Raw genomic sequence first — 19,645 nt, 5'->3', positions numbered from 1 at the left:
GTCGGGCCAGCCCCCAGCAGTCCCCTGAGGCCCAGGGAGAGGGGCTGGGGACTCAGGGAGGTGCAGAATGGCCCCCTCTTGGCAGAGCAGCTTCAGCAGTCACTTTGGAAAATTGCTGCTTCAGGGAGACTTTTCACTGACGGGTCTCCTCTGAAGGACAGGAAAGGGAGATGCCGTGGGGAAGAACACGGACAAAGCCACCGGCCACCAAAGTTTCCATGCACCTGTGGCCGGGCCGAATCGGGACTCCCGGTGCGCCCAGGGGCCTCTGACCTGCGATGCCTCCCACTGAGCACGCGGTGCTCCAGCTGCTGTGGGGCCTGGGCATCCCCAGGGGAGGCTTCCATGGGAGGTGAGCTCTCATCTTTGAAGGCTGACGACTGGTCTTTATCGAGCTCCACTGTGTAAAACGGGGGGAGAGCAGAGGCAGCCGCAGAGGCAGGTGGGCCCTTCCTTCCCTCCAGGAACCCTCCCTCGGATGCCAAAGCCACCTTCAGCCCCCCCCTTAGTGGATGTTTAAGAAGACCCCATCACACAAGCCCCTTTTATAAAACTCCATCGGACGGGACCCCAGCCCACTAGGGCATCCCGCTGTGTAGAGAGACCAGGGCACGGCACGTCTCAAGAAGGCAGAGTAACAGCTGTGCAGGCGGCGCCTCTCCCAGAGGAGAGGCTGCCCTTGCTTGGCCCTGTGATGTCCGGGTTAGGGACAGCAGGCCTGTGCTCAGAGTGGGGACGGGCTCTTTTGGGAGACTTGTTCTGTCACCAGCTGGGACACCCACAGCTGGACGGCAGCTGGTATGTGGTTTCTTTTTCTTTAAACGCCTAGGACCACAGACTGACTGCCCCACTTGGAAGGGCGCAGGGCTGCTTAGTCAGAGGGACATGCACAGACTGCCGCACAGGGGCCCAGGCTCGGCCCAGAGGGTGCCCAGCCCGAGACACACGGCGCAAGCTGGGGCTCATCACGGAACAGGTGTGCTCTGCGAATTAGTCAGAGCCCGGCTCTGCAGGGCCGGCATCCGGCAGGGCAAGGACAGAGGCTTCACAGCGGTGCACAGGCTGCCATGCCGTGGGGGTTCCGGGTCTCTGGGAAGAAGGGGGGATGCACAGGAGACCAAACAGCCCCGGTGTCCCGATGGTCTAGTGTGGACGGAGCTCGTCTCTGAATGCTGAACGGCCGAGCGTGGCTCCTTCTGTTTTCCCTTCCCGTTTTCAAAAAGAGAAAAAAAAAAAAAAGCCCAGAGACAGCCAATCCTCTGGGGCCTTCCTGTCTAGCCTACGCGACATCATCAACTAGCTCCTGAGCACTTTTCCAGCCCCCAGACGCCATCAATCAACTCACAGTCTCTGTTCAAGGGCTCGCCTAACCCAGCCCACAACAGAGCGCAGGGGCGCCAACTGCTGCAGCCAAATGCACAGGAAGGAAGAGAGGGAGGGAGGGAGGGAGGGAGGGAGGGAGGGAGGGAGGACACTACTTCGGGTTCTGATAAAATCTTCAAAACTGGTCACCAGGAAAAAAGCCCGAGAGAGACCTGGGCGAAGGGCTGCTGCTGCACCGCCCAAGGGCGGGGGGAGTTCAGACGTGCACCCAAGGCCCCCAGCAGCCCTGCCGAACTCAAGGGACACACAGTGGCACGTGTCCCCGAGGTGCTGCCGGCAGCGCTCGGCCGCGGCTTGGTCAGTGTCCTGGCGGCACTGCAGATGCCACACGGGGCCTGAGGCTCACGCGGCCACCTCCCCTCCTGCGTCCCCCAAGTGGGTCAAGCGCACCAGCCACCTCTGGGCGCCCTGGCTCCAGACTTCCAACATTCCCCAACTCCCCCCTCTGGCTCTGGGCTGGTGTCTCCCTGCTGGCGTGGCCGCCACAGAAATGGGCTGGTTGCAGCCCCAGGCAGGGAGCAGGGGCGCAGCGCAAGCACTCCCGACCCTGTCTCTCGGGGACACGGGGTTAACGGGGGAACTAACGTCCAAAACAAGAGGAATCCAGGAGGCAGAGGGCTGGGGGGGGGGGGAGCTGCGGACTGTCCCTGGGGAATCTGTCCCCGTAGACTTGTCCCTGTCCCCTCCCTCCTAGGCCCACAGCCAGCTGGTGCCAGCACCGTCCCCCCACACTCAGCCCTGGCCACGCCGGCTCTCGCCAACTCTCAAGGACTTGTCGTTGTAGAGAGGACACAGTCCGGTGGCCCATGGTCTGGTTCCAGCCGTGTTCTCAGCCTTGCTTCTCAAGAAGGCGCCCCAAAGCCCCCAGTCCAGCAGCCCTGGGCAGCACACGCCCCCATGGGCTCAGCACCTCCCGCCACTGTGCTCGGCCAGCTCCTTGATCATGTCTGGGGGCAGAGTCCTGCTGTCCCTCAGGACCCACTCAGAAGCCCGCCCTTCACTCTGCGGTTGCCTTCTGGTTGTCCTCTCTGAGACGAGCCATGTCCCCCCACAGAAGGACGGAGCCGACTGGGCACGAGCCTGGAGGGCGGGTCTGGCAGGGAGGAGCTGAGTTTAGGCAGCTTCTGCCAAAAAAGAGACCCGAGGACAGGGGACTAAAGAGAGTCCTAATGCAATTTCAGTCCTCTGTCCGCCAGAGGCAGGAGGGACAGCAGCTCCTTAGAACCCGTGTCACAGATGCTGGGCGGGACCGTGGCTTTGCCGAAGACCCGAGGTGCAGAGGCCCAGGAATCTGTGGCACCAGGGACCAAAGGTTCAGCTCCAATCCAAGCTGCCCCTTCCTCTCTCAGTCAGGGCAGCTGGCCCCCCGGCTACGGAGTGGGGGACACACGCTGTGCTGCCCGAGAGAAGGGACCCTTGCCCGGGAACCCCCAGCCCAGACCCGCCCTGTCTTCGCATCTCAGCCGCCCCCCTGCCCACCCAGTGCCCGCCGCACTTGGGGAGGGGAGGCTCCAGCACCAGCCGGCCTGGTCCCACGCACAACGAGGCCGTGTGCGCGCGCGCGTGTGTGCGGTGACATCAGAACACAGGCGGAGCACGCAGCTCCGCGTCTCTCCCTGACCCCAGATTTCTGTGCATTTCGCTGGTCAGAAACCGAGCGGAAATTTAAATGAGGAGCAACTCGCAAAGGGACTGCAGCGTAGCAGGCTGCTCGCTCTCCGGGCCCACCTTCTGCCTGCGCACCCCTCACGTCAACCCTGTCTTCCCAGGGGCTGCTCCTGCTGACCCCGTGCCATGGCCAAGCTGTTCCCCGGTCACACCACTGCCCTGGGCTGCAGGGCCCCTTGCTCATCGTCTACCTCAGTCCCCTCAAAGGGGGGCAGAGGGGACACAGGGTACGCTGTTCCCGGAGGAGAGGAGACCGGAGAGAATGACATGCTAAAGTGACAGCCCCCACACAGGACAAATGTCCCAAGAACCTCTGAGCCACTTCACGGGACAGAGAATGATGACCGAGATCACCTTCTGCAACAAATGACAGAGAGAAAATGCCCTAGAAGACGGGAGGGTCAGCCAGCTGACTGTGGATCCAGCTGGGGGGTCCTCCCAGCCCTGTCCCCTGACCTGGACGTGAGCCAAGGGCAGCATTGGGGCGGAGGGGGGCGAGGACAAATGCCTGGTGGTCACGAAGCCAGCAGCGGCCAGTGAGGCACAAAGGCAATGCTGCAGGGCCCCCTCCCTCTGAGGGCCGGTGACTTGCTACGTGGCCAGTTCTCAGAGAGCTGGCTCACTCATTTCCCTGGAGAAACAAGGGGCTTGGGGCTTGTCTGTGGCTCCCGGCGTGGAGAGATGGAGCTTCCGGGAGCCACGAATCCAGGCGCCAGCCTTCCCGTCACCAGTTTCTGGAGCTTCAACAGAAAAGATCTGCTTAGCACCGCCTCCCTCCTTGCTCTGGGCTGGGGGGACAGGGGTCTCTCTGTCACCTGACGGGTGGCGAAGCGACAGGTCTCAGAAAGTTGCCTGGCGGGTGTCACCTGGCGACCCCGCACACGCAGGCCCCGTGGGGCTGCCTGTGGCCGCATGGGCGCAGCAGGCTCGGGGGCTCCTTCAGGTGCAGAGGGCAGAGTGCCGATGGCCCAGCAGAGCTCTCTGCACCGGCCCGGAGGCCCCTCTAAGTGGTGGAGGGAAGGGGTGCCGGGCCCGCAGGCTGTCCCCAGGGAGGGGGTGGTGGTGGTGAAGAGTCAGTTGGGTTAATGGTGACTCGGCGGGAGCCCATCCCTGCAGGGACCTGCACTTGCACGTGACCTTGAAGTGCGGTGAAGGAGTGTTTGAGGGTTTCTATTTTTGTTTCTCAAGTGGCTCTGAACATTTTGATTTGGGAGCTGTCGTCTTTCCAACTTGAATGACAACGTCTGGGGCGCCATCCACCAAGAGGGGTTGGGGGACAGCACGGGGGCCACAGGCTTCAGGGCCACAAGGTGCGTCTGCCTAGCACCCCCCGCTCAGAGCGTGCTACCCTGGCGTCCGGCCCCTCTCCCCCGGGTTGCACCTGCCCCCTCCCCACCCCTCACCTAGGACACACTTGGGAGATGCTTCCTGAGTGGGTGAAAAGGTCGAGAAAGTCAGGCGAGGCCGAAAGAGACACCTGGAGAGTTAAGGCCTCGGCATTTCACAGGCGTGTGCTCCTCGAGCGCAGAGGGTCACTCGGTGGACCCAACGGTAGCTCACGGCGTCCTTCAGCAGAGCCGAGTCTGCTCGTGTTGAAGACTCAGCCCCACTCTGTGTGAGGGCCTGTGGGGACATGTGATGTCACCGGCTCTCATGGAAAGCTGGGCCTCTGGCTGCTACGAGACATCAAGCCCCCAGGACTGGGAGTGCTGAGCCCCCGAGGCAGCTTCTCAGTGCGGATGCAGATGGGCCAGAGCGGTGAAACCTCAGCCAACTGTGAAAATGCCGGCAAAGGGTCACCTGGCCCGGCTGCCGTCCCCCTCACCCTCTTATTGGACAAGACCGCATGCCTGCGTTCTGTTTCACCTGAAAGGCCAGATGGTACCCGATGGTGGGCAGACTCCCAAGGATCTGATGCCAAAGCTGCGACCTTTGTGGTTTGGGGGGAAAGATACATATTGTGGAAAACCCACACAGTCATCACTCCACGACTATAAGCCACCAGGGTTTATAAAGGACAGCCTGGCCGTGAAAGAGGGAGATGAAGCCCACACCCCGTGCACAGGTGGAAAGACGGAGGCTTGACCTTGAACTAGGACTTTAAGGTCTTAGGCCAAGGAGCAAGCGGAGACAGAGGGTGCGTGTGTGCGAGGCTGGGGGCTCTGCCTGGAGGAACAGACCTGACGCCTACCCTGGAACCTCACTGCTCGCACTTCAGGCACCAGAGACGGCGAGAAAGCATACAACCTGCTTCTGTTTGCTTCCCTCCACCCTCTGGCCCAAAGACAGGTGTCCCTGAGCCCTGGCCGAGGAGTAGCTTCTGCCCTGCAATGAGGCACAGAGGATGGCAGGGCCTCTGGGAAAGGAGGGGCCAGGTGGGCGGGGAGGTTTCCTGGCTGGGGCGGTGGCCGCCAGCTGTGGTGAGTGGCTCTGAGGCTGATGCAGGGATTCGCCCAGTGGTCGTGGCCCACCTGAGGGTGGCCTTGTTCATCCCAGCAACCTCGGAGCAAGCCCCCGTGTGAGGCCCCATGCTGGCTCCAGACAGAGCCCTGCCCGGGGAGCTCACAGTGAGGCAGAGCAGCTGCAGAGAAACATGTGCAAGTCCCAGGAACACCACGGCAGGGGCGAGGGGAGGAGTGTGGGCTGCAGGAGCCTCAGCCAGGGGCCCCGAGCTCAGTCTGGAATAAGTGCTCACTGAACTCAAGCGAGGGTAAGGCAAGCGAGGGCCACGGAGCTGGGAAGGAGCCCTGTGTCTCTGGAGGTTGGTGGCCAGCGAGGGTGGGCAGTGTGGAGAGAGAAGCTTCCAGAATGAGACTGGAGCAGACGATGCCCCATGAATTTAGATACTGCCTTACAGAGAGCAGCTTCTAAAGGGCTGTAAGCAAGGAAATGACAGTCAGATTCACTGTAGTCAGTAGGGCTGAAAGAATGAAACTCCAGAAGCGGAAAAGCCACCTGACCTTGGGGCAAGCCTCCTACTGGGAGGGGCCTGGCCTCCCCAAGCAGCAGGGCCTCTCTGAGGCCGAGCATGGTGGCCTTGGGGCTCTCCTACCTCCCCTGGGAGAGGGGACTCCTTCCTGTTCTAATGGGAACATTTGAATCCTTTGAACTACAAGCTCTGGGTGGCGGGAGAGCTCCCTGCCCACCCAGCTGGGCCTAAGTGGACACGCTGCCCAGGTCCTTGCAGTGAGCCTGGGGCTGCAGCGAGGAGGGTGTGAGTGCCCAGGGCAGGCTGCAATGCAGCCTCTGGGGCAAAAGGGAATGGGTACGGGGGGGGCGGGGGGAAGCGGGGCTGCCGCGCGGGCGGGCAGTGGGAACGCTCCAGAGAGCAGCAAGGTCCCACTCTCCTTGGGCCGAGTGGGCGGATCAGAGACAAAAACTTCCCTGGGCACCAAGGCTTGGTCTGCTGGCTCTCACTTTTTAGCCACTGAGGTCTCTGCATGGAGGGAGAATCAAACCAGCTGTGTCCTGGTCCATCTCCGCAGGAGGCCAGCGAGGAGAGGGCGTGTGCATGGCATTGCCTGCCCAGGGCCGCTCCTGGACAGCGGGGCCTGGGGAGGGGCAGTCGGGGCCAGGCAGGGTCAACTGGTCCTTCCAGGTCCTCAGCATGAAAGGACTTGGGAAGAGGTAGGCTGGGGAGTGTGCTGCACACCACGGACTGTCGTGAGTGATGCGAGTGGGAGCCTCGGGGCCATCAATCCTGCACCTCAGCCCCCCACTCTGTGGGGGACCCAGCTGCCCAGACGCTCTGGGTGAGGAGCGGTGTGTCTGCATCTCTGGTTACCCGCAGGGATCTGATTGCTCCCGGGCCCCTGCTCGGGGCTGTGAGGGGGCAGAGCCATCGCCCTCTGTCACCTCAGCAGCCTGGTGTTTGTGCTTGAGAGGTGCCAGGTGATCTCGGCAGATGCTCTCGCTCCTTCCCTCCTCGTTCCAGCTCTGCCGCTTGTCCCTGTGCAGCAAGCGCGGGTGGGTGGCGGCGGGAGGGAAGGAGTCAGGTGCCCAGAACACGGGGGCCCTGCCGAGAGGAGCCGCACAGGAGCTGGCTCCACCCCTCTGCCCGCTGACGTGAGGCCTCGAAATAGACCCAACCGAGCAGGGTTGGAACAGGACTCCTTCCCGGCTCTGAGTAACCTTGGAGGTGGGGAAGGCGGGGAGGGAGCAGTCAGGCCGGCTGATGCACTCGCTCGGTCCGACAGGGTGTACGAAGTCACAGCAATGACCCCCAGCGTCTTCCCCGGTCAATGGTCAGAGTGGGGCCCCTCTGTGGAGCCCACACACTGTGGGCTCCCAGAAGCAGCCCAGAGCACCGCCCGCAGGGACCCAGGAGGGACCTGCTGGAGCTCTTTCCCTTGGGGACACTCAGAGTCTGATGCCGGTTTGATGGGAGCAGGAGGGATGCTGTTCGTGGGGACCAAACTGCCGGAGGCAGCCACTCCAGCGTGTTAGCAGTGACTCGGGGCCACTGTCTGTCCCCGGAAGAGGCAAGGCACAGGAGGTCTCCGACCGCTGCCTGCACGGACATGGCTCGGGAAGCCGATCCCTAAGAGAAACCAGAGCAGGCACACCTGGGAGGGTCGGCCCTTGAAGGGGACGGGACACCGAGTCGGCCTCGGTACTGGTCGAAGGCACGGGCTCCTGGGCCTCGCAGTCTGCTACCCTAGGCCTGGGCTGGGGCCCAGGCACGTCCGCATTTCCCAAGTGCCTGAGGGCGGTCCTCTCACGCCAGCTGGTCCTGGGGCCAAACTCAGACACAGTGGAGGCTCCCACTGCTGACCTGATGAAGGGAGCGGGCTAAGCAGTGCCTTCTGGAGGCCGGTGCCCTGCCTCTCAAGTGGAGCCAGCCTGCCTGCACCGGGGAGGAGGAAGGCGCCGGAACTGCTCCGATGACCCGAGGACTCTGCGTGTGTGTCTCCCAGCCCTGGCCAGCACCCGGCACCTGCGGTCTCTTCCCTGCTCTGTCAAGGTTTTCAGAGCCGTCTCAACCTGTGACTACAAGCCCTTCCCATGGCCGAACTTGGTGTGTCCCGCACGCTCTGTGCCCCAGGATTCACGCCTGCCACACAGCATCTGCGGGGCAATGCCGCCTGCAGTCCCTCCCTTTGCACTTGAAGCCTTGTTGAAACTGACCCATCTCCTCTCAGCCAACCCCACGAGAAATCCCAAGCCCGTGCTAATTAACCAGCAGTTACTTATTCGTAAGCACGCTAATAGTTCATCTCTGCCCTGTGGCCACCACGCCCCTGCCCCCGGGCACCTCCCTGCTAGCTTCCGGGAACCTCTGAGGTTCTTGGGCCACTGTCCCCTCGGGGCAGCCTGCAGTCTAGAGTGTGCCAGACACTTTCGCTCTCTGCAAGGCCGGCAAGGCAGCCAGCACCGTGGAGGGGCAAGGTTATTATTACTTTAGAAGGAGCGCTTTATTTAATTAAACAATGACCGCAGAGGCCCTGGGGCGCCATTTAGAAAGGCACTGGATTCTGCTCATAGTAGACACCCTGCAAGGAGACTGAGTGTCGCTCAGGAAGCCGCGCGGCCTGACCGAACCCTGACCGACCACACCCACCGATGGACTCAGAGAACCAGAGAGATGCGCACCCGGGGAGGGGCGTGGCTTGGCATGGAGTTTTCCTTCCAGTTAGTACAAAATACTTCAGGGCGCTCCAGGTTCCTTAAGACTACTGGGATGCTGTGGATTCCTTAGACTACAGTTTTTTTCCTTTTGGGGAAAATAAAGCAAAAAAAAAAAAAAAAAAAGGTAGGGGAGAATAGGGGGCCTGAAATTCACAATCAGGACATTTCCTTCAAGGATACAGTTATTTTTAGCTCTTGGCCCAGAAAGGGGAGGACTGGACGCAGAGGGGCGGCAGAGGGTGGCGACGGCCTGGGCTGTGGTGTGGCGGGGGTCTGCCCGGAGCAGCTCCTTGGGGGGAAAAAGTGAACGCAAGCACGCACAGGTTGGCAAGCAGGGGCGTCAGGGACGCACCCGACTGGGCCGCTCGCAGGTGAGGAGGGCTCTGGCCGAGCGCTGGGTCTGCCCGGGCCGGTGTGAAGTGTGCTGGCCACGGTCCTGGGGAAGCGCAGTGCAGAAGGTCCCCAGCAGGGGTGAGCGCTCCCCACGGAGGCCTATTTGGAAGCTTCCCAACCAAACTGGCCTGTGTGTAAGTGTGGGCCGCGGGCATGTACCGGAGCTCCAGAGATGGGCTTCTAGAAGTTCTATTTATAAAGGCTTCGTTCTCACAGAATAACATTTAAAACACACTAGGGGAAACTCAGTACTTAAGAGAAACCTGTGGTGAGTCCTTCTGTAAAGTAACACATCGTTTTGTAACAAATAATCAGCCCCCCTCGTTTGTTTTCTACTCTTGGGTTTCCAGATAATGGGGTTTATTAAGAATCGTTGCCTACGCTGGGGGGTGGCGAGGTTATGGCACACAGGGTAAAGTCCCGTCTTGCTGTCTCTCTCTGGGTGAACTCGGGGGTGGGGGCCACAGGAAAGGGTGAGAAACCGGACGAGTCAGACTGACACTTTCCAGGAGCCCGGAATATAACGGGCTCGCCTCAGGTGAGTGCCACTTGCAAGACACACTCGTTCCTTTCCAGACCAGAGATGGGGTGGAGGTCACAGGGGCAGGGACACACCAAAGCCGCCCCCGCCCCCAGGAGCGGCAGCCACATTCCCTCCATCCAGCAGGACAGGAGAGCCCAGCTAACGCCAAAGAGCAGCTTTGCAGACTTGGGGGAGGGGCGGGGATTGTCCTGCAGGGACCACTCCTGTGGGCTTGTGACCCAGATTCCCACAGCTGGTGACCTTCCTGGGAGCGTGGAGAAGGGGCTCGGGGAGTCGAGCATCGTCCTCCAAGCTGGTGTGCCAGGTACTGGCCATGGCGGAGGTGGGGCCTGATGGATGGCGGGTTCCACACAGCAGACGGAACCCACATCCCTGATGGCTGCGTTAAAGTAACGACCCTCTCTCTGAGCGGGAGGGGGGCCTGATGGTGGTCACTGTGGCCCAGGGAGGCGCTACCCTGGTCTCCTGGGGCAGGTGGAGCTGGTCCACAGCAATGCTGGGCAACAGCCGGGCAGGCACTGGGGACGGACCGGAGGCCGCGTCCAGACAGCAGTGGCAGTGAGGGGTGATGAGAGAGTGGGGGCTCACGAGGTCTCCTGGCAAGAGTTTGATGGAAACACCACAGTGTGGGAGTGAGTGACAGAGGAACCTGGATTTAATTTAGAAAGGGCCGGGCTGGGGCTGGAACGCGCACCAGAACCCAAGAAGCCATTCCCGGGACGAGACACGGTGACAGCCCCACAGTGGGAAACAGAAAGAGAAACACAGGACTGTCCCTGTATTTACTGATTTTCTTGACAAAGAAAGGGACCAGCTGGTCCTTTCAACCTGGGCACTGGTCATCACTGGAAGCTGGAGTTCACTCAACGTCAGACACCCCAACCCTGTGTGGGTGGCGGGCACGGACACCCTAGGGTGTGCGGCAGGAGCTCACCCTTCCCCGAGACCCGGCATCATGAAGTGCAAGCAGAGGTTCAGCACTCGGTGGGGGTGGGGGTGGCAGGGCGCTGTTTGCTGGGACAGGGGTCCCGCCAGCGGCTCGTGTCCACAGAGACAGAGGAGCTGGCTGAAGACACCGCAGGCCACCGCCCGGCCGACTCAGGCCGAGAGAGCTGCTTTGCCCACTGCGCCCGCAGGGCTGGCCCAGTGCGCTGGGCACCTTCCCGTGGGCAAGTACGGAGGAAAGGGTGAGAGGCAAGAAAACACCAACCTTCCCGGCACCTGCCCCCGGAACTGAATGAGGAGGGGACAGGAAGCACACTGCGGGAGGAAGCACCAGAAGGACCAGAAAAAGACGTGCTTCTGCGCGTGTTCGGGCGGGTCCCCAGTCACCATCCTGGACGGAGGGGCCTGGGTGCCCTGGACCCTGAGAGCAGCACCCTCTCAGCCCCAGGCAACCAGGAACCTCCTCTTGGCTTGTTCCACATGAGGGGGACGCTGCCATCAGGGAAGGGAGGCCGCCCATGTACTGAGCGTAGGGCCCTGCTGTGTCCCAGACAGGACCGCCCCCCCAGGCCTCCATTAGGCTGGCCCATCTGTCCTGCCAGGTCCTCTGGGGCCGGTGGGGGGCACCCTTCCTAGCTGCCTGTGCTTCATTCCACCCCAGCGTCCCGACGCCTCACAAACATGGGGGCCGCATGCACACGCGTCCTGCTGCAGGTGTGCAGCAGTGCCCCGGAGAGTCCCCAGGTCCCGTGAAGTCCTTGCTGCTGCTACGGCGTGCTCCACACGCATGTTCCCTCCTCATGGGTCCTGGAGGCCTCTAGGCCACCTCTGGCCCCGGGATTGGTGAGAATGAATATTCAAGTGCTGGCAGCGGTGACCCACTTATCAGCAGAGGCCACGGCCCCGGGGCGCAGCGTGGAAGCTGACAGAACAGAGGAGGACCGCGCAGGGGAGGGAGGCGTCCTTGGGAGACGCCTTCAATTCCAACGCCCTCTGAGTGGGTGAGGGGTCTGCTTCCCTCTCTCGGAGCCGAGCGAGGAGCTGCAGGGCAGACAGCAAATCGATGAGGCAGACACAGGTCACCGCACAGACACTCTCCTCAGGCGGCAGCGTCCCAACCCCCTGCCGACGCAGCTCCGAGGGCGGAGGGACAGTGAGGCCCGCCCCCTCCTCCCCGGGCCTGGCAGCAGGGCTGCCCTGCCGCTGGGCAAGCCTGTGGCACCAGGACTAGAGGCCGACGAGCTGGCTGCTGTCCCTGCCTCAGCTCCCTGACCCTGGGGAGTCACAGCCTCCAATTCCCAGTCTTCTCTGCTGTGCAGTGGGAAGATGCCACGGACGGCACCACGCGGCCCGGAACAGAAGTGGGAACAGTTGGCACCGTGTCCGGTCAGTGGAAGACAAACCACAGCAGGAGCAGCCACGGCTCCGCACACCACCGCCCCAGGGGCGCATCGCTCCCTGCTCCACCCTCAAAGGGAGGTGTGCCCCTCCCACAGGGCTGTTTTAAGAAGAAGCTGCTGGTTTCAAAAAGAAGACTGCACACTGTTTTAAGTGTCACAGACAGCAGCCAAGTGTTGGTGTGTAAGACGGAGCCAAGGTGGGGTCAGAGGACACACCTCCCGGCAGAGAAAGACAATCCGGGCCCTCGGGAAGGCCCGGGAGGACCCTTCTGACGCCTTAACCCCGGTTCTCAGACTTCCTACTGCTCTAGGAAGAGGGAGAGTCCAGCAGACAGAACCGCCTCGAGGCCCCCAAGGCACACCCCGTTTATTCAAGGGGTGTCTGGAGGGAGTCTGGGGGGAACCCCTCTGTCCAGCAGAGGATGGCAGGTCATCTGCTGGGCACTTAGCGGCCACGTCTCTCTCCCCGGCCACCTGTGCCCTGGAGGTGGATCTCACAGCTCCTGCACCCAAGGCAGGAGGACAAGCCAGGGTGACCCTATCCTGCTCCCAGGCAGCCCACGAGGGGCCGCCTGCTCAACGCAGCCGGTTTGCGGCCCGGTCTCCAGCCAGGATGAGCTCCCTTCTGCCATCTGCGCTCCCGGCTCTGCTCAGCCAGGACCTGCTGGGCTGCCGGCGACCCAGCAGCATGTGCCCGCCTGTAAGTGGCACATGCCACTCCTGCGAATGGTGAGGAGCCTTCAGCACTTGGGGAGTCCCACTGTACCCCCAGGGCTTGCCTCTGACCCTCCCCAGCACGAGGCAGGGACAGGGCCCAGGCCCCGGGGGAAGGAAGGTGAGTGACAAGCCGGGAAGCACCGCAAGGGTGAGGAAGTGCGGCAAGAGCGCCTGGCCATGTCCTGGACTCCAGGGGACTGTGACGCATGTCCTACTTCCCGGGTACTGGAGACAGTCCGACTCCAGAAGGGACTGATTCACACACAGCCCTGTCACTTCCCCAGTGGTCCCTGCCGTGTGAAGAAGAAAGAAATGCTGAAGTCTGGCTTTATCTCCAACCAGAGCTGGAGAAGCTCTGCGGAAAGAACCCGGAGCCTGCCGCAGCCCAGAGGCACGGTTACGGACCGGAAGGGCTGGGGCAGCACACACTCTCCCGCTTGGTCCTTCCAAGGAGCAGGAGGGGCAGTGGAGGGTCCTGGGAATTCGAGACCTGCCGAAAGCAGGTTCCTGAAAGCAGGTCCCCGGGTCGATTCTCATGGGTCCTCGTAACAGGGCCCAGGTCATTGCTGGCCCCCGTTGCGGCCACTTGCGGGGACGCCCTTGACGGCTCATGTAACTCACAAGGTCCCCCCACCTCACAGCACCCTGTAATGTGGCCACTCGGAGGACGGAGGGGGAGAAACTGACTCATCTCAGCTGCGCAGCAACTGCAGGATGTGGGCGGAGGTCGCAGGGGGCGGGAGGAGCGGAGGAGTTTTCCATTTGTTAAGGTCAAGGGCTCTCAGAGAGGCCCCTGGGCGCTGCTGGTAGAGAAAGCTCCCTTCCTGCAAGTCACCCTGATGCTGCTGACAGACCAGCCCCTGGGCAGAGCTAAGGTCCCACATGTTCTCACTCTGTGCGTGCACCTCGGCGCTCCCAGGAAGACACAGAGGAGACTGTTTCCAGAGGACGTTCTGAAAATTGAGCCACAAAATAAAAGCCTGTATTTCCACCCCCCAGAACACACTGCCCCAGAATAGCAACGAAGAAGTGGTCCCTAGGAGGCCCTTTCAAACACGCAGCCCCAGATGGGGGCACCCTCTCCCCAGGACGGCGAGGTGACCAGCCGGGGTCGGAAGGGTGCTTCACCTCTGCTCGCTGCCAGGCCGGACCCTCGGGTGAGGTCCAGCTGGCAGCAAGATGAGAGCGAGCTGGTGGAAAGGGGCACAGGGGACTCGGAAGGGCAGGGCGACCTTCTGAACATGCACGACTCGGCGAGGGCAGGGAGAAATGACAACCCCCATGGCTTGGGAAGACGCGACCGTCTACGGCAACAGCGAGCCCAGGACGCAGGAAGGGAACCCGCGCCTCCTCACCCCTGCTCCTCACGCTTTGCCCCTCGACCTTGCAGAAAGGGACAAAGAGTGCCCAGCGTTTAGGGTCAGGAGACACTGTCCCGCAGAAGCCAGGGACCCCGGGAGACACGTCCAAAGTTGTAAAGCAACTTCAGAGTCAGAGGCGAGGTCCACCTTCCTGGAATTTCTCCAAACAAGGCAAAGGAGCACATCCGAACCAAGAACCTTCCTAGCAAACCAAGGCCCCCCTGACCCCCCCCCCCCGGCACTGGGCTGGGGGTGGGGAGGGAGGGTAGCGAGAAGCCAGAGAGCACAGGCTGTTTTCGTCTGCCCTTTGCTTCCTGTTGCTGCGGCTTTGGCAGGCCTGGCGGCAATTAGCTTCATAAGTTATAAGTACAACATCTGGGCGACGGAGGCAGTGATTAATGCCGGTCTGCTTTCCTGAAGGACTGCTCTGCTCTGGAGAGTTACTGAGATTTGGGGAGTGAGGCTTCCATCACGTGGAAAGTTTATAGGACTAGGTGAAGGAGTGATTTAATAAGGCAGTAATAAGGCTTCTAAATAATTCACTTGGCCAATGGCAGCTGCCCATGTTCCCAGGGCTCCCTCTGTCCCTGCTGGTGGGAGGCGGAGTGTGACAGGCAGACAGACTGCACCGACTCTAGTGGCCTGCCCGGGCGAGACCCACCCGAGGGGCTCTGCCGCCGTCCCTCTGCCCTGGACCCGCTCCCCTGCCCCGTCCGCGCCCGGCCTCTCGGGCCTGTCCTCCACCCTCTCCCACCTGTGCCAGCCAGAGACCCTGGTGGGGAGTTACACTCACCAGCGCTTCTGCCAGTTTTATCAATCACGGCCTGTTGAAGTGCTAAGAGACTAACAGGCCTGGGCTCTCCTGGCTGCCCTGCCGAGTTACTCTGCTCACCCCCACAGTGGGCAGGGGGCCAGAAAGTCCACTTGTTTCCAAATTACCCAGGGCCTGTGGAGGGGGAGCTTGGACACAGCTCTGCTCCCAGACTGCTCTCAGCCAGAGCCGCCCATGTGAGTGCAGCCGCAGGGACACCCGCCTGCTGTGGAAGTGCCAGGCAGGAAGCAGCGGTCTCTTGTGGATCGGGCCACGGGCTCCTCCGGCAGGCCCATGGGTGGGGTGGGGAGGCCGAAGCAATCGCTCGGCAGCCGTGGGGGCTAACTAGTTCAGACCAACCACCACCGCTGGGGGGGGCCTGTGGACTCCGCTGCCAGGACAGGCATAGTTAAGAGGCCAACTCACGGAAAGGCTTAGCTGCCTCCCGCCTCCAAATCAGCTAAGTGGCCACGTGTCAAACTGCGTGTCACCCGGCACACCTACATTTGTGTCAGGGCTGAGAAGGACCAAGAGGAAGCAGAATATTAATAGACACTGCAAAAGGGAAAGAGAAACATTGCTGAGTCCCGCCCGCGGAGCAGGCAGAGATGAATGACTGTCTGGTTTTGTATCTTATTGCTTCTTCTCCCCTCCGCCCCCGCCCCAGGCACAAAGCAATCAAGAAGGAGCCTGGAGATTCATCATCCTCCGTCCCTGGCGGGGAGCAGGGAAGACGGGGAGGGCCCAGGCTGGCCCTTGCCAGCGTGGAGAGCCTGTGTACGGTCGGGGGCGGCTGTGGTGGGGCTCAGTCCTGTCTGTCCACTCAGGAAACCTGATGCTCACCCACGCGCTCCTGGGCTGGCCAGGAGGGAGGGCGAACACAGAACATCTCCGAAAGTCAGCTTGGCACTCTTGCAGAGCTTTGCTACAAGTGCCCCAAAATCCAAGTGAGGTTTATAAGAGCTCACCGCCCAGGAGCTGGCAGAGACCCGAATGGCGATTCCAAACCACGTGTGACTGAGGCCCGGGTGCCAGGACCCTCTGGGCTACAGTCTTGGTGACCCAGCCCGTTTGGTGCCCAGGACCAGAGCCCCGGCCGTCAGCCAGAGCGGGAGCCACGCGGACCTTTCCCTGGGGGCTCTAGCAGAGGCCAGGCCGCTTACCAGGTAGATGCGGTAGGCGTCCACCCGGCGCAGGGGCCCCCAGCACTGGTCCGTGTCGTTGTGCTTGGCATCGGCCTCCACGCCGCAGGAGTCGTTGCCAGCGGCGCTGCTGATAAAAAGAGCAGGGGTCAGAGGGCCTCCCCGAGTGGCTGGAAGCACACGGGACGCAACGCTGCTGATTATTCGCAACCACGGAACCTCCGCTCCCCTCCAGCTGCTCTCGGTCCAATAATCGGACTGTCCCTGGACCCCAGCTTCCTGTCCTCGGGGCAGGCATCTATCACTTGTTCCTGTCACACCTCCACCAGCCCCCGTGGGGCTCCCTGTCACCTTCCCAATGGGGCGGGGTAGGGGACAGTGGTGTGGAGTGTCTCTGAAGGACAGAGTGCACAGCCGGCTGTGGTCGTGCAGAGGGGACCTCGGGCACCCGCATTCCTCGGGTGCGGATGGATTCCCTTGGCGTCCTGCTTCTACCCCCAAAACTCTGCCCTGACTGCCCGAGGAAGCCCAGGTGGCTGCACAAGAGCGGGGGACGAGGGGACACTCACCAGGACACCTGCATGAGGGAGAAGGGCACGGCCGCGGCGTAGATGGCCAGGTCCCCGTACAGGTAAATGATGATGCAGAAGTAGAACAGGTTGACCCCCACTGAAAGGAACGGGGTCGTCAGTCGGGGGGCCACCCAGGGGTGTCTGTGTTCTTTTGTGAGGGCTCCCTTTCCCCACTTCCAGGGCCTTTGGTTCTCCAGGCTGCGTATTTTACCCAAAAAGATTGAGGAAAAGACCCCACAGTCCTATTTCTTGTTCTGGCTATACTGTAATGCTGGCGGGAGACCCATTTGCCCATGACCTTCACCTGAGAGGCCACTAAGTGAGGCCTGGAGGGTTGGAGAGGTTCTGAATCCAGACAGGTACCAGGTGAGTGTGAGGTGTGGACTGGCTGGGGAGGAACCAGAGGTGCCTTCGGGCTCGGGATGGGAGCCTGGGGAAGGGGGCGGAGGCGAGGGGAGAGGTCCCAGCCAGGAGCCTCGGCCAGGGCCCCTTCACAGCCACACACAGGACCCAGGATAAAAGACTGCTACCGAGGAACCGGAAAGCAAAGAGGAGGCAACAGGAGATGGCCCAGCTTCTGAAGCTGAAATCAAGAGGGTAAAAGCCCTAGATTTCCAAAGACCAAATAAAAGCCAAGCCCCGGGGGTGGGGGTGGGGTGGGGGGTGGCAAGGCAGAGGGAGGGGCAGGCGCAGAGCCCAAGGAGGGCTCACTCTCCTTCTGGAAGCATTTGCGCGGGAGGAGGCTCGCTCTGCGGAGGCCAACCCTGGTGCCCTCTGCTGCCAGGAGGGGCCTGAACTAAAAGTGGGGAGTGCAGGTGCTGCTCCTGGTCCCCTTTCCCTCGCTGCCCGGCCCCCATGACCGCCCTGGTCCGGGACAGTGGGGGTTCCACCTGTGCTAAGTGCCCTGTGTGACTCCAGCCACAAAGACTCTGAAAACTGTGTCTGGGCCCCGCAACCTCAGGGTCACACCCCGACAGCCGGTCTCCAACTCCGGTCCAGACTGACCGCTCATTTTGATGTCACTGGTCTCAAGCTGCTGGCTTGGCTGGACACAGAAAGCAAAATGAAGTGACAGTTCCCTTCTAGTGCTGGTGGCTTGGAAAGGCCTCTAGGGTCCCCACAGGAAAGCCAAGGACATGTTTCAACGGGGCTACGTGAGGTCAGCTCTGCCCCCAGGAGTCTAAGGAGAAAAAGACCAGGAAAAAACGGTTCTTGAAAGAACCCAGAATGGCCTCAGATAGGCTCGCTGTCCAAGCTCGGTGGCCCCTGGGGTCTGCCTGCCGCTCACTCCCAGGCTCCAGGTACAGCCTGTGCCCCCACTTGTCTTTCTGCTGTGACAGCAGTGCCCTCTACAAGGCGTCCCTGTCCCTTCCCCAACCTTTCCTCTACCTGCCCACGGGGTCCAGTGTCAGCTCTGCCTATGAACTGCCACTGGGCCGCCCTGATCAATGAATTTCATTACTAGACATGAAACAGGAGGATCAATGAACTTCCTGAGAGGACCACAAGGAGCAGGCCTGGCATTTCTAGTTACAGGAAATGAGTCTGGACGCTAAGGGAGTCCAGGGGTGCTGCCGTCCCCTCTGTGGCGGGGGCGGCCCTCCCAAAGGTGACGGCAGCAGTCTGTAGATTAGGGACCGGGCGGAGCAGGGGGTTCTCAACTGGGGGCAATGCTGTCCCACGGCCCCAATGGGGGACGTTTGGCGATGTCTGAGGACACTTTTGGTTGTCATAACTGGGAGGTGCTGCTGGCAACTAGTGTGTTGAGGGCAAAGATACTACTCAGCATCCAACAACACACAGGATGGGCCCCACGACCAAGAGTGGCCCGGCCTGAACGGCAGGAGTGCGGAGCCCGAGAAACCCCGAGAAGACGGCTCCCGCGGAGTGGGCGGCTGTTCTCACTGGCGTGCCTTTTTACTTTTCTCTTACTTTAAAAAAAATATTTATTTATTTATTTTTAGAGAGAGAGAGAGGAAGGGAGGGAGAAAGAGATGGAGAGAAATATCCATCAGTTGCCTCTTACCCTCCTCCTACTAGAGATCTGGCCCACAACCCAGGCACGTGCCCTCACTGGGAATCTAACTGGCGAGCCTTTCAGTTTGCAGGTTGGCACTCAATCCACTGAACCAGACCAGCCAGCGCTATTTTCTATTCAATTTAGGACAACAGGAGCCTAGTCCACGGGGGAGGGAAGACAAAACGAACCCCCAAGTTCCTTGAATTCTTAAAAAGAAATCAGGACAGACTGTAAAACGTGAAAATCAGAAAGGACATTTAGAAGGTGCATTTTGTTTCAAAAGCTTGCAAGAGGAAGGAGAGTGCGTACAGCTCCTGGGAAGAAATGTTTACGCTCTCTTCTCTTAGCCTCGTAAGCCTGGGAGAGGCGGAGATGGAATGAACCAAAGACACAGAAAAGGGCCGACACAACCAGTCTGGTTTTCACAGACTCCGGAAACCCTCCGTGAGGCTGGCACGGGGACGGAGGCAGACCCTGGGCCACCTGTGGCCGATGATCACAACCTTTCAGACCAGACAGTCAAACACACCCCTGACGAAAGCAGAACGCTTCATATCCTACAGAGCAGCCAAGCAGCCTCTAATTTCCACAACCCCACCCAGCTCTCAGGCAGCACAGCCACGTTCGAGACAGAGAAGAACCGGTGGGCGTGTGTCCCCCTGCAACAGGGACTGGGACACGGGCGCAGGAAAATCTTCCAGGGTCACTGCAAAGGCAGGGATTTCTTAGGATGTGTCTGACTCTAGAAAGGAAAAACAGGCTTGGCCATTAAAAAGCCAAACTCTTGAACAGCTCCTCTTCCCAAAGAACGAGATTTACCACAGCGGTATAAGATGTTACTGCCCCAACACCCAACAGCCCAGCACCTGAGCTGGGCTGGATCCTTTCAGCTTGCAGCCAAGCCCCCCAGGGCGCAGAGCGAGTGTGAGGAGAGGTGGGGAGACGCTCAGATTCCAGGCAGCAGACCTGTGCTCGGGCTCCCAGCGCCCTCTGCTGGCCACGAGGAAGAGCCGGACAGAAACGCAAACACAAACACACGTGCAGCAGAGCCCAGCAGGCCA

General features: G+C 61.1%; 1 protein-coding gene across 2 annotated transcripts in view; it reads right to left on the bottom strand.

Annotated features, from left to right (window-relative positions):
* Positions 1-19,645, bottom strand: part of TMEM104 (transmembrane protein 104) — a 44,091-nt gene that overhangs the window by 12,427 nt on the left and 12,019 nt on the right. Inside the window, exons 7-8 of one of the 2 annotated variants that reach the window (XM_037167271.2) lie at positions 16,562-16,661; positions 16,014-16,122 (exon numbers count right to left, since the gene is read on the bottom strand). In XM_037167271.2, coding sequence (XP_037023166.2) covers positions 16,014-16,122; positions 16,562-16,661 — 209 coding nt within the window. The remainder of the gene's footprint in view (positions 1-16,013; positions 16,123-16,561; positions 16,662-19,645) is intronic. The other variant, XM_037167272.2, reaches the window with a different exon arrangement.

The sequence above is a fragment of the Artibeus jamaicensis genome, unplaced genomic scaffold (genome assembly GCF_021234435.1).
Source record: "Artibeus jamaicensis isolate MK-2021 breed Jamaican fruit bat unplaced genomic scaffold, CSHL_Jam_final contig_2259, whole genome shotgun sequence".
In the NCBI taxonomy this organism is placed as follows: domain Eukaryota; kingdom Metazoa; phylum Chordata; class Mammalia; order Chiroptera; family Phyllostomidae; genus Artibeus; species Artibeus jamaicensis.
Note: the sequence above shows the minus strand (reverse complement) of the source record. Positions and strands in the feature narration are given on the sequence as shown.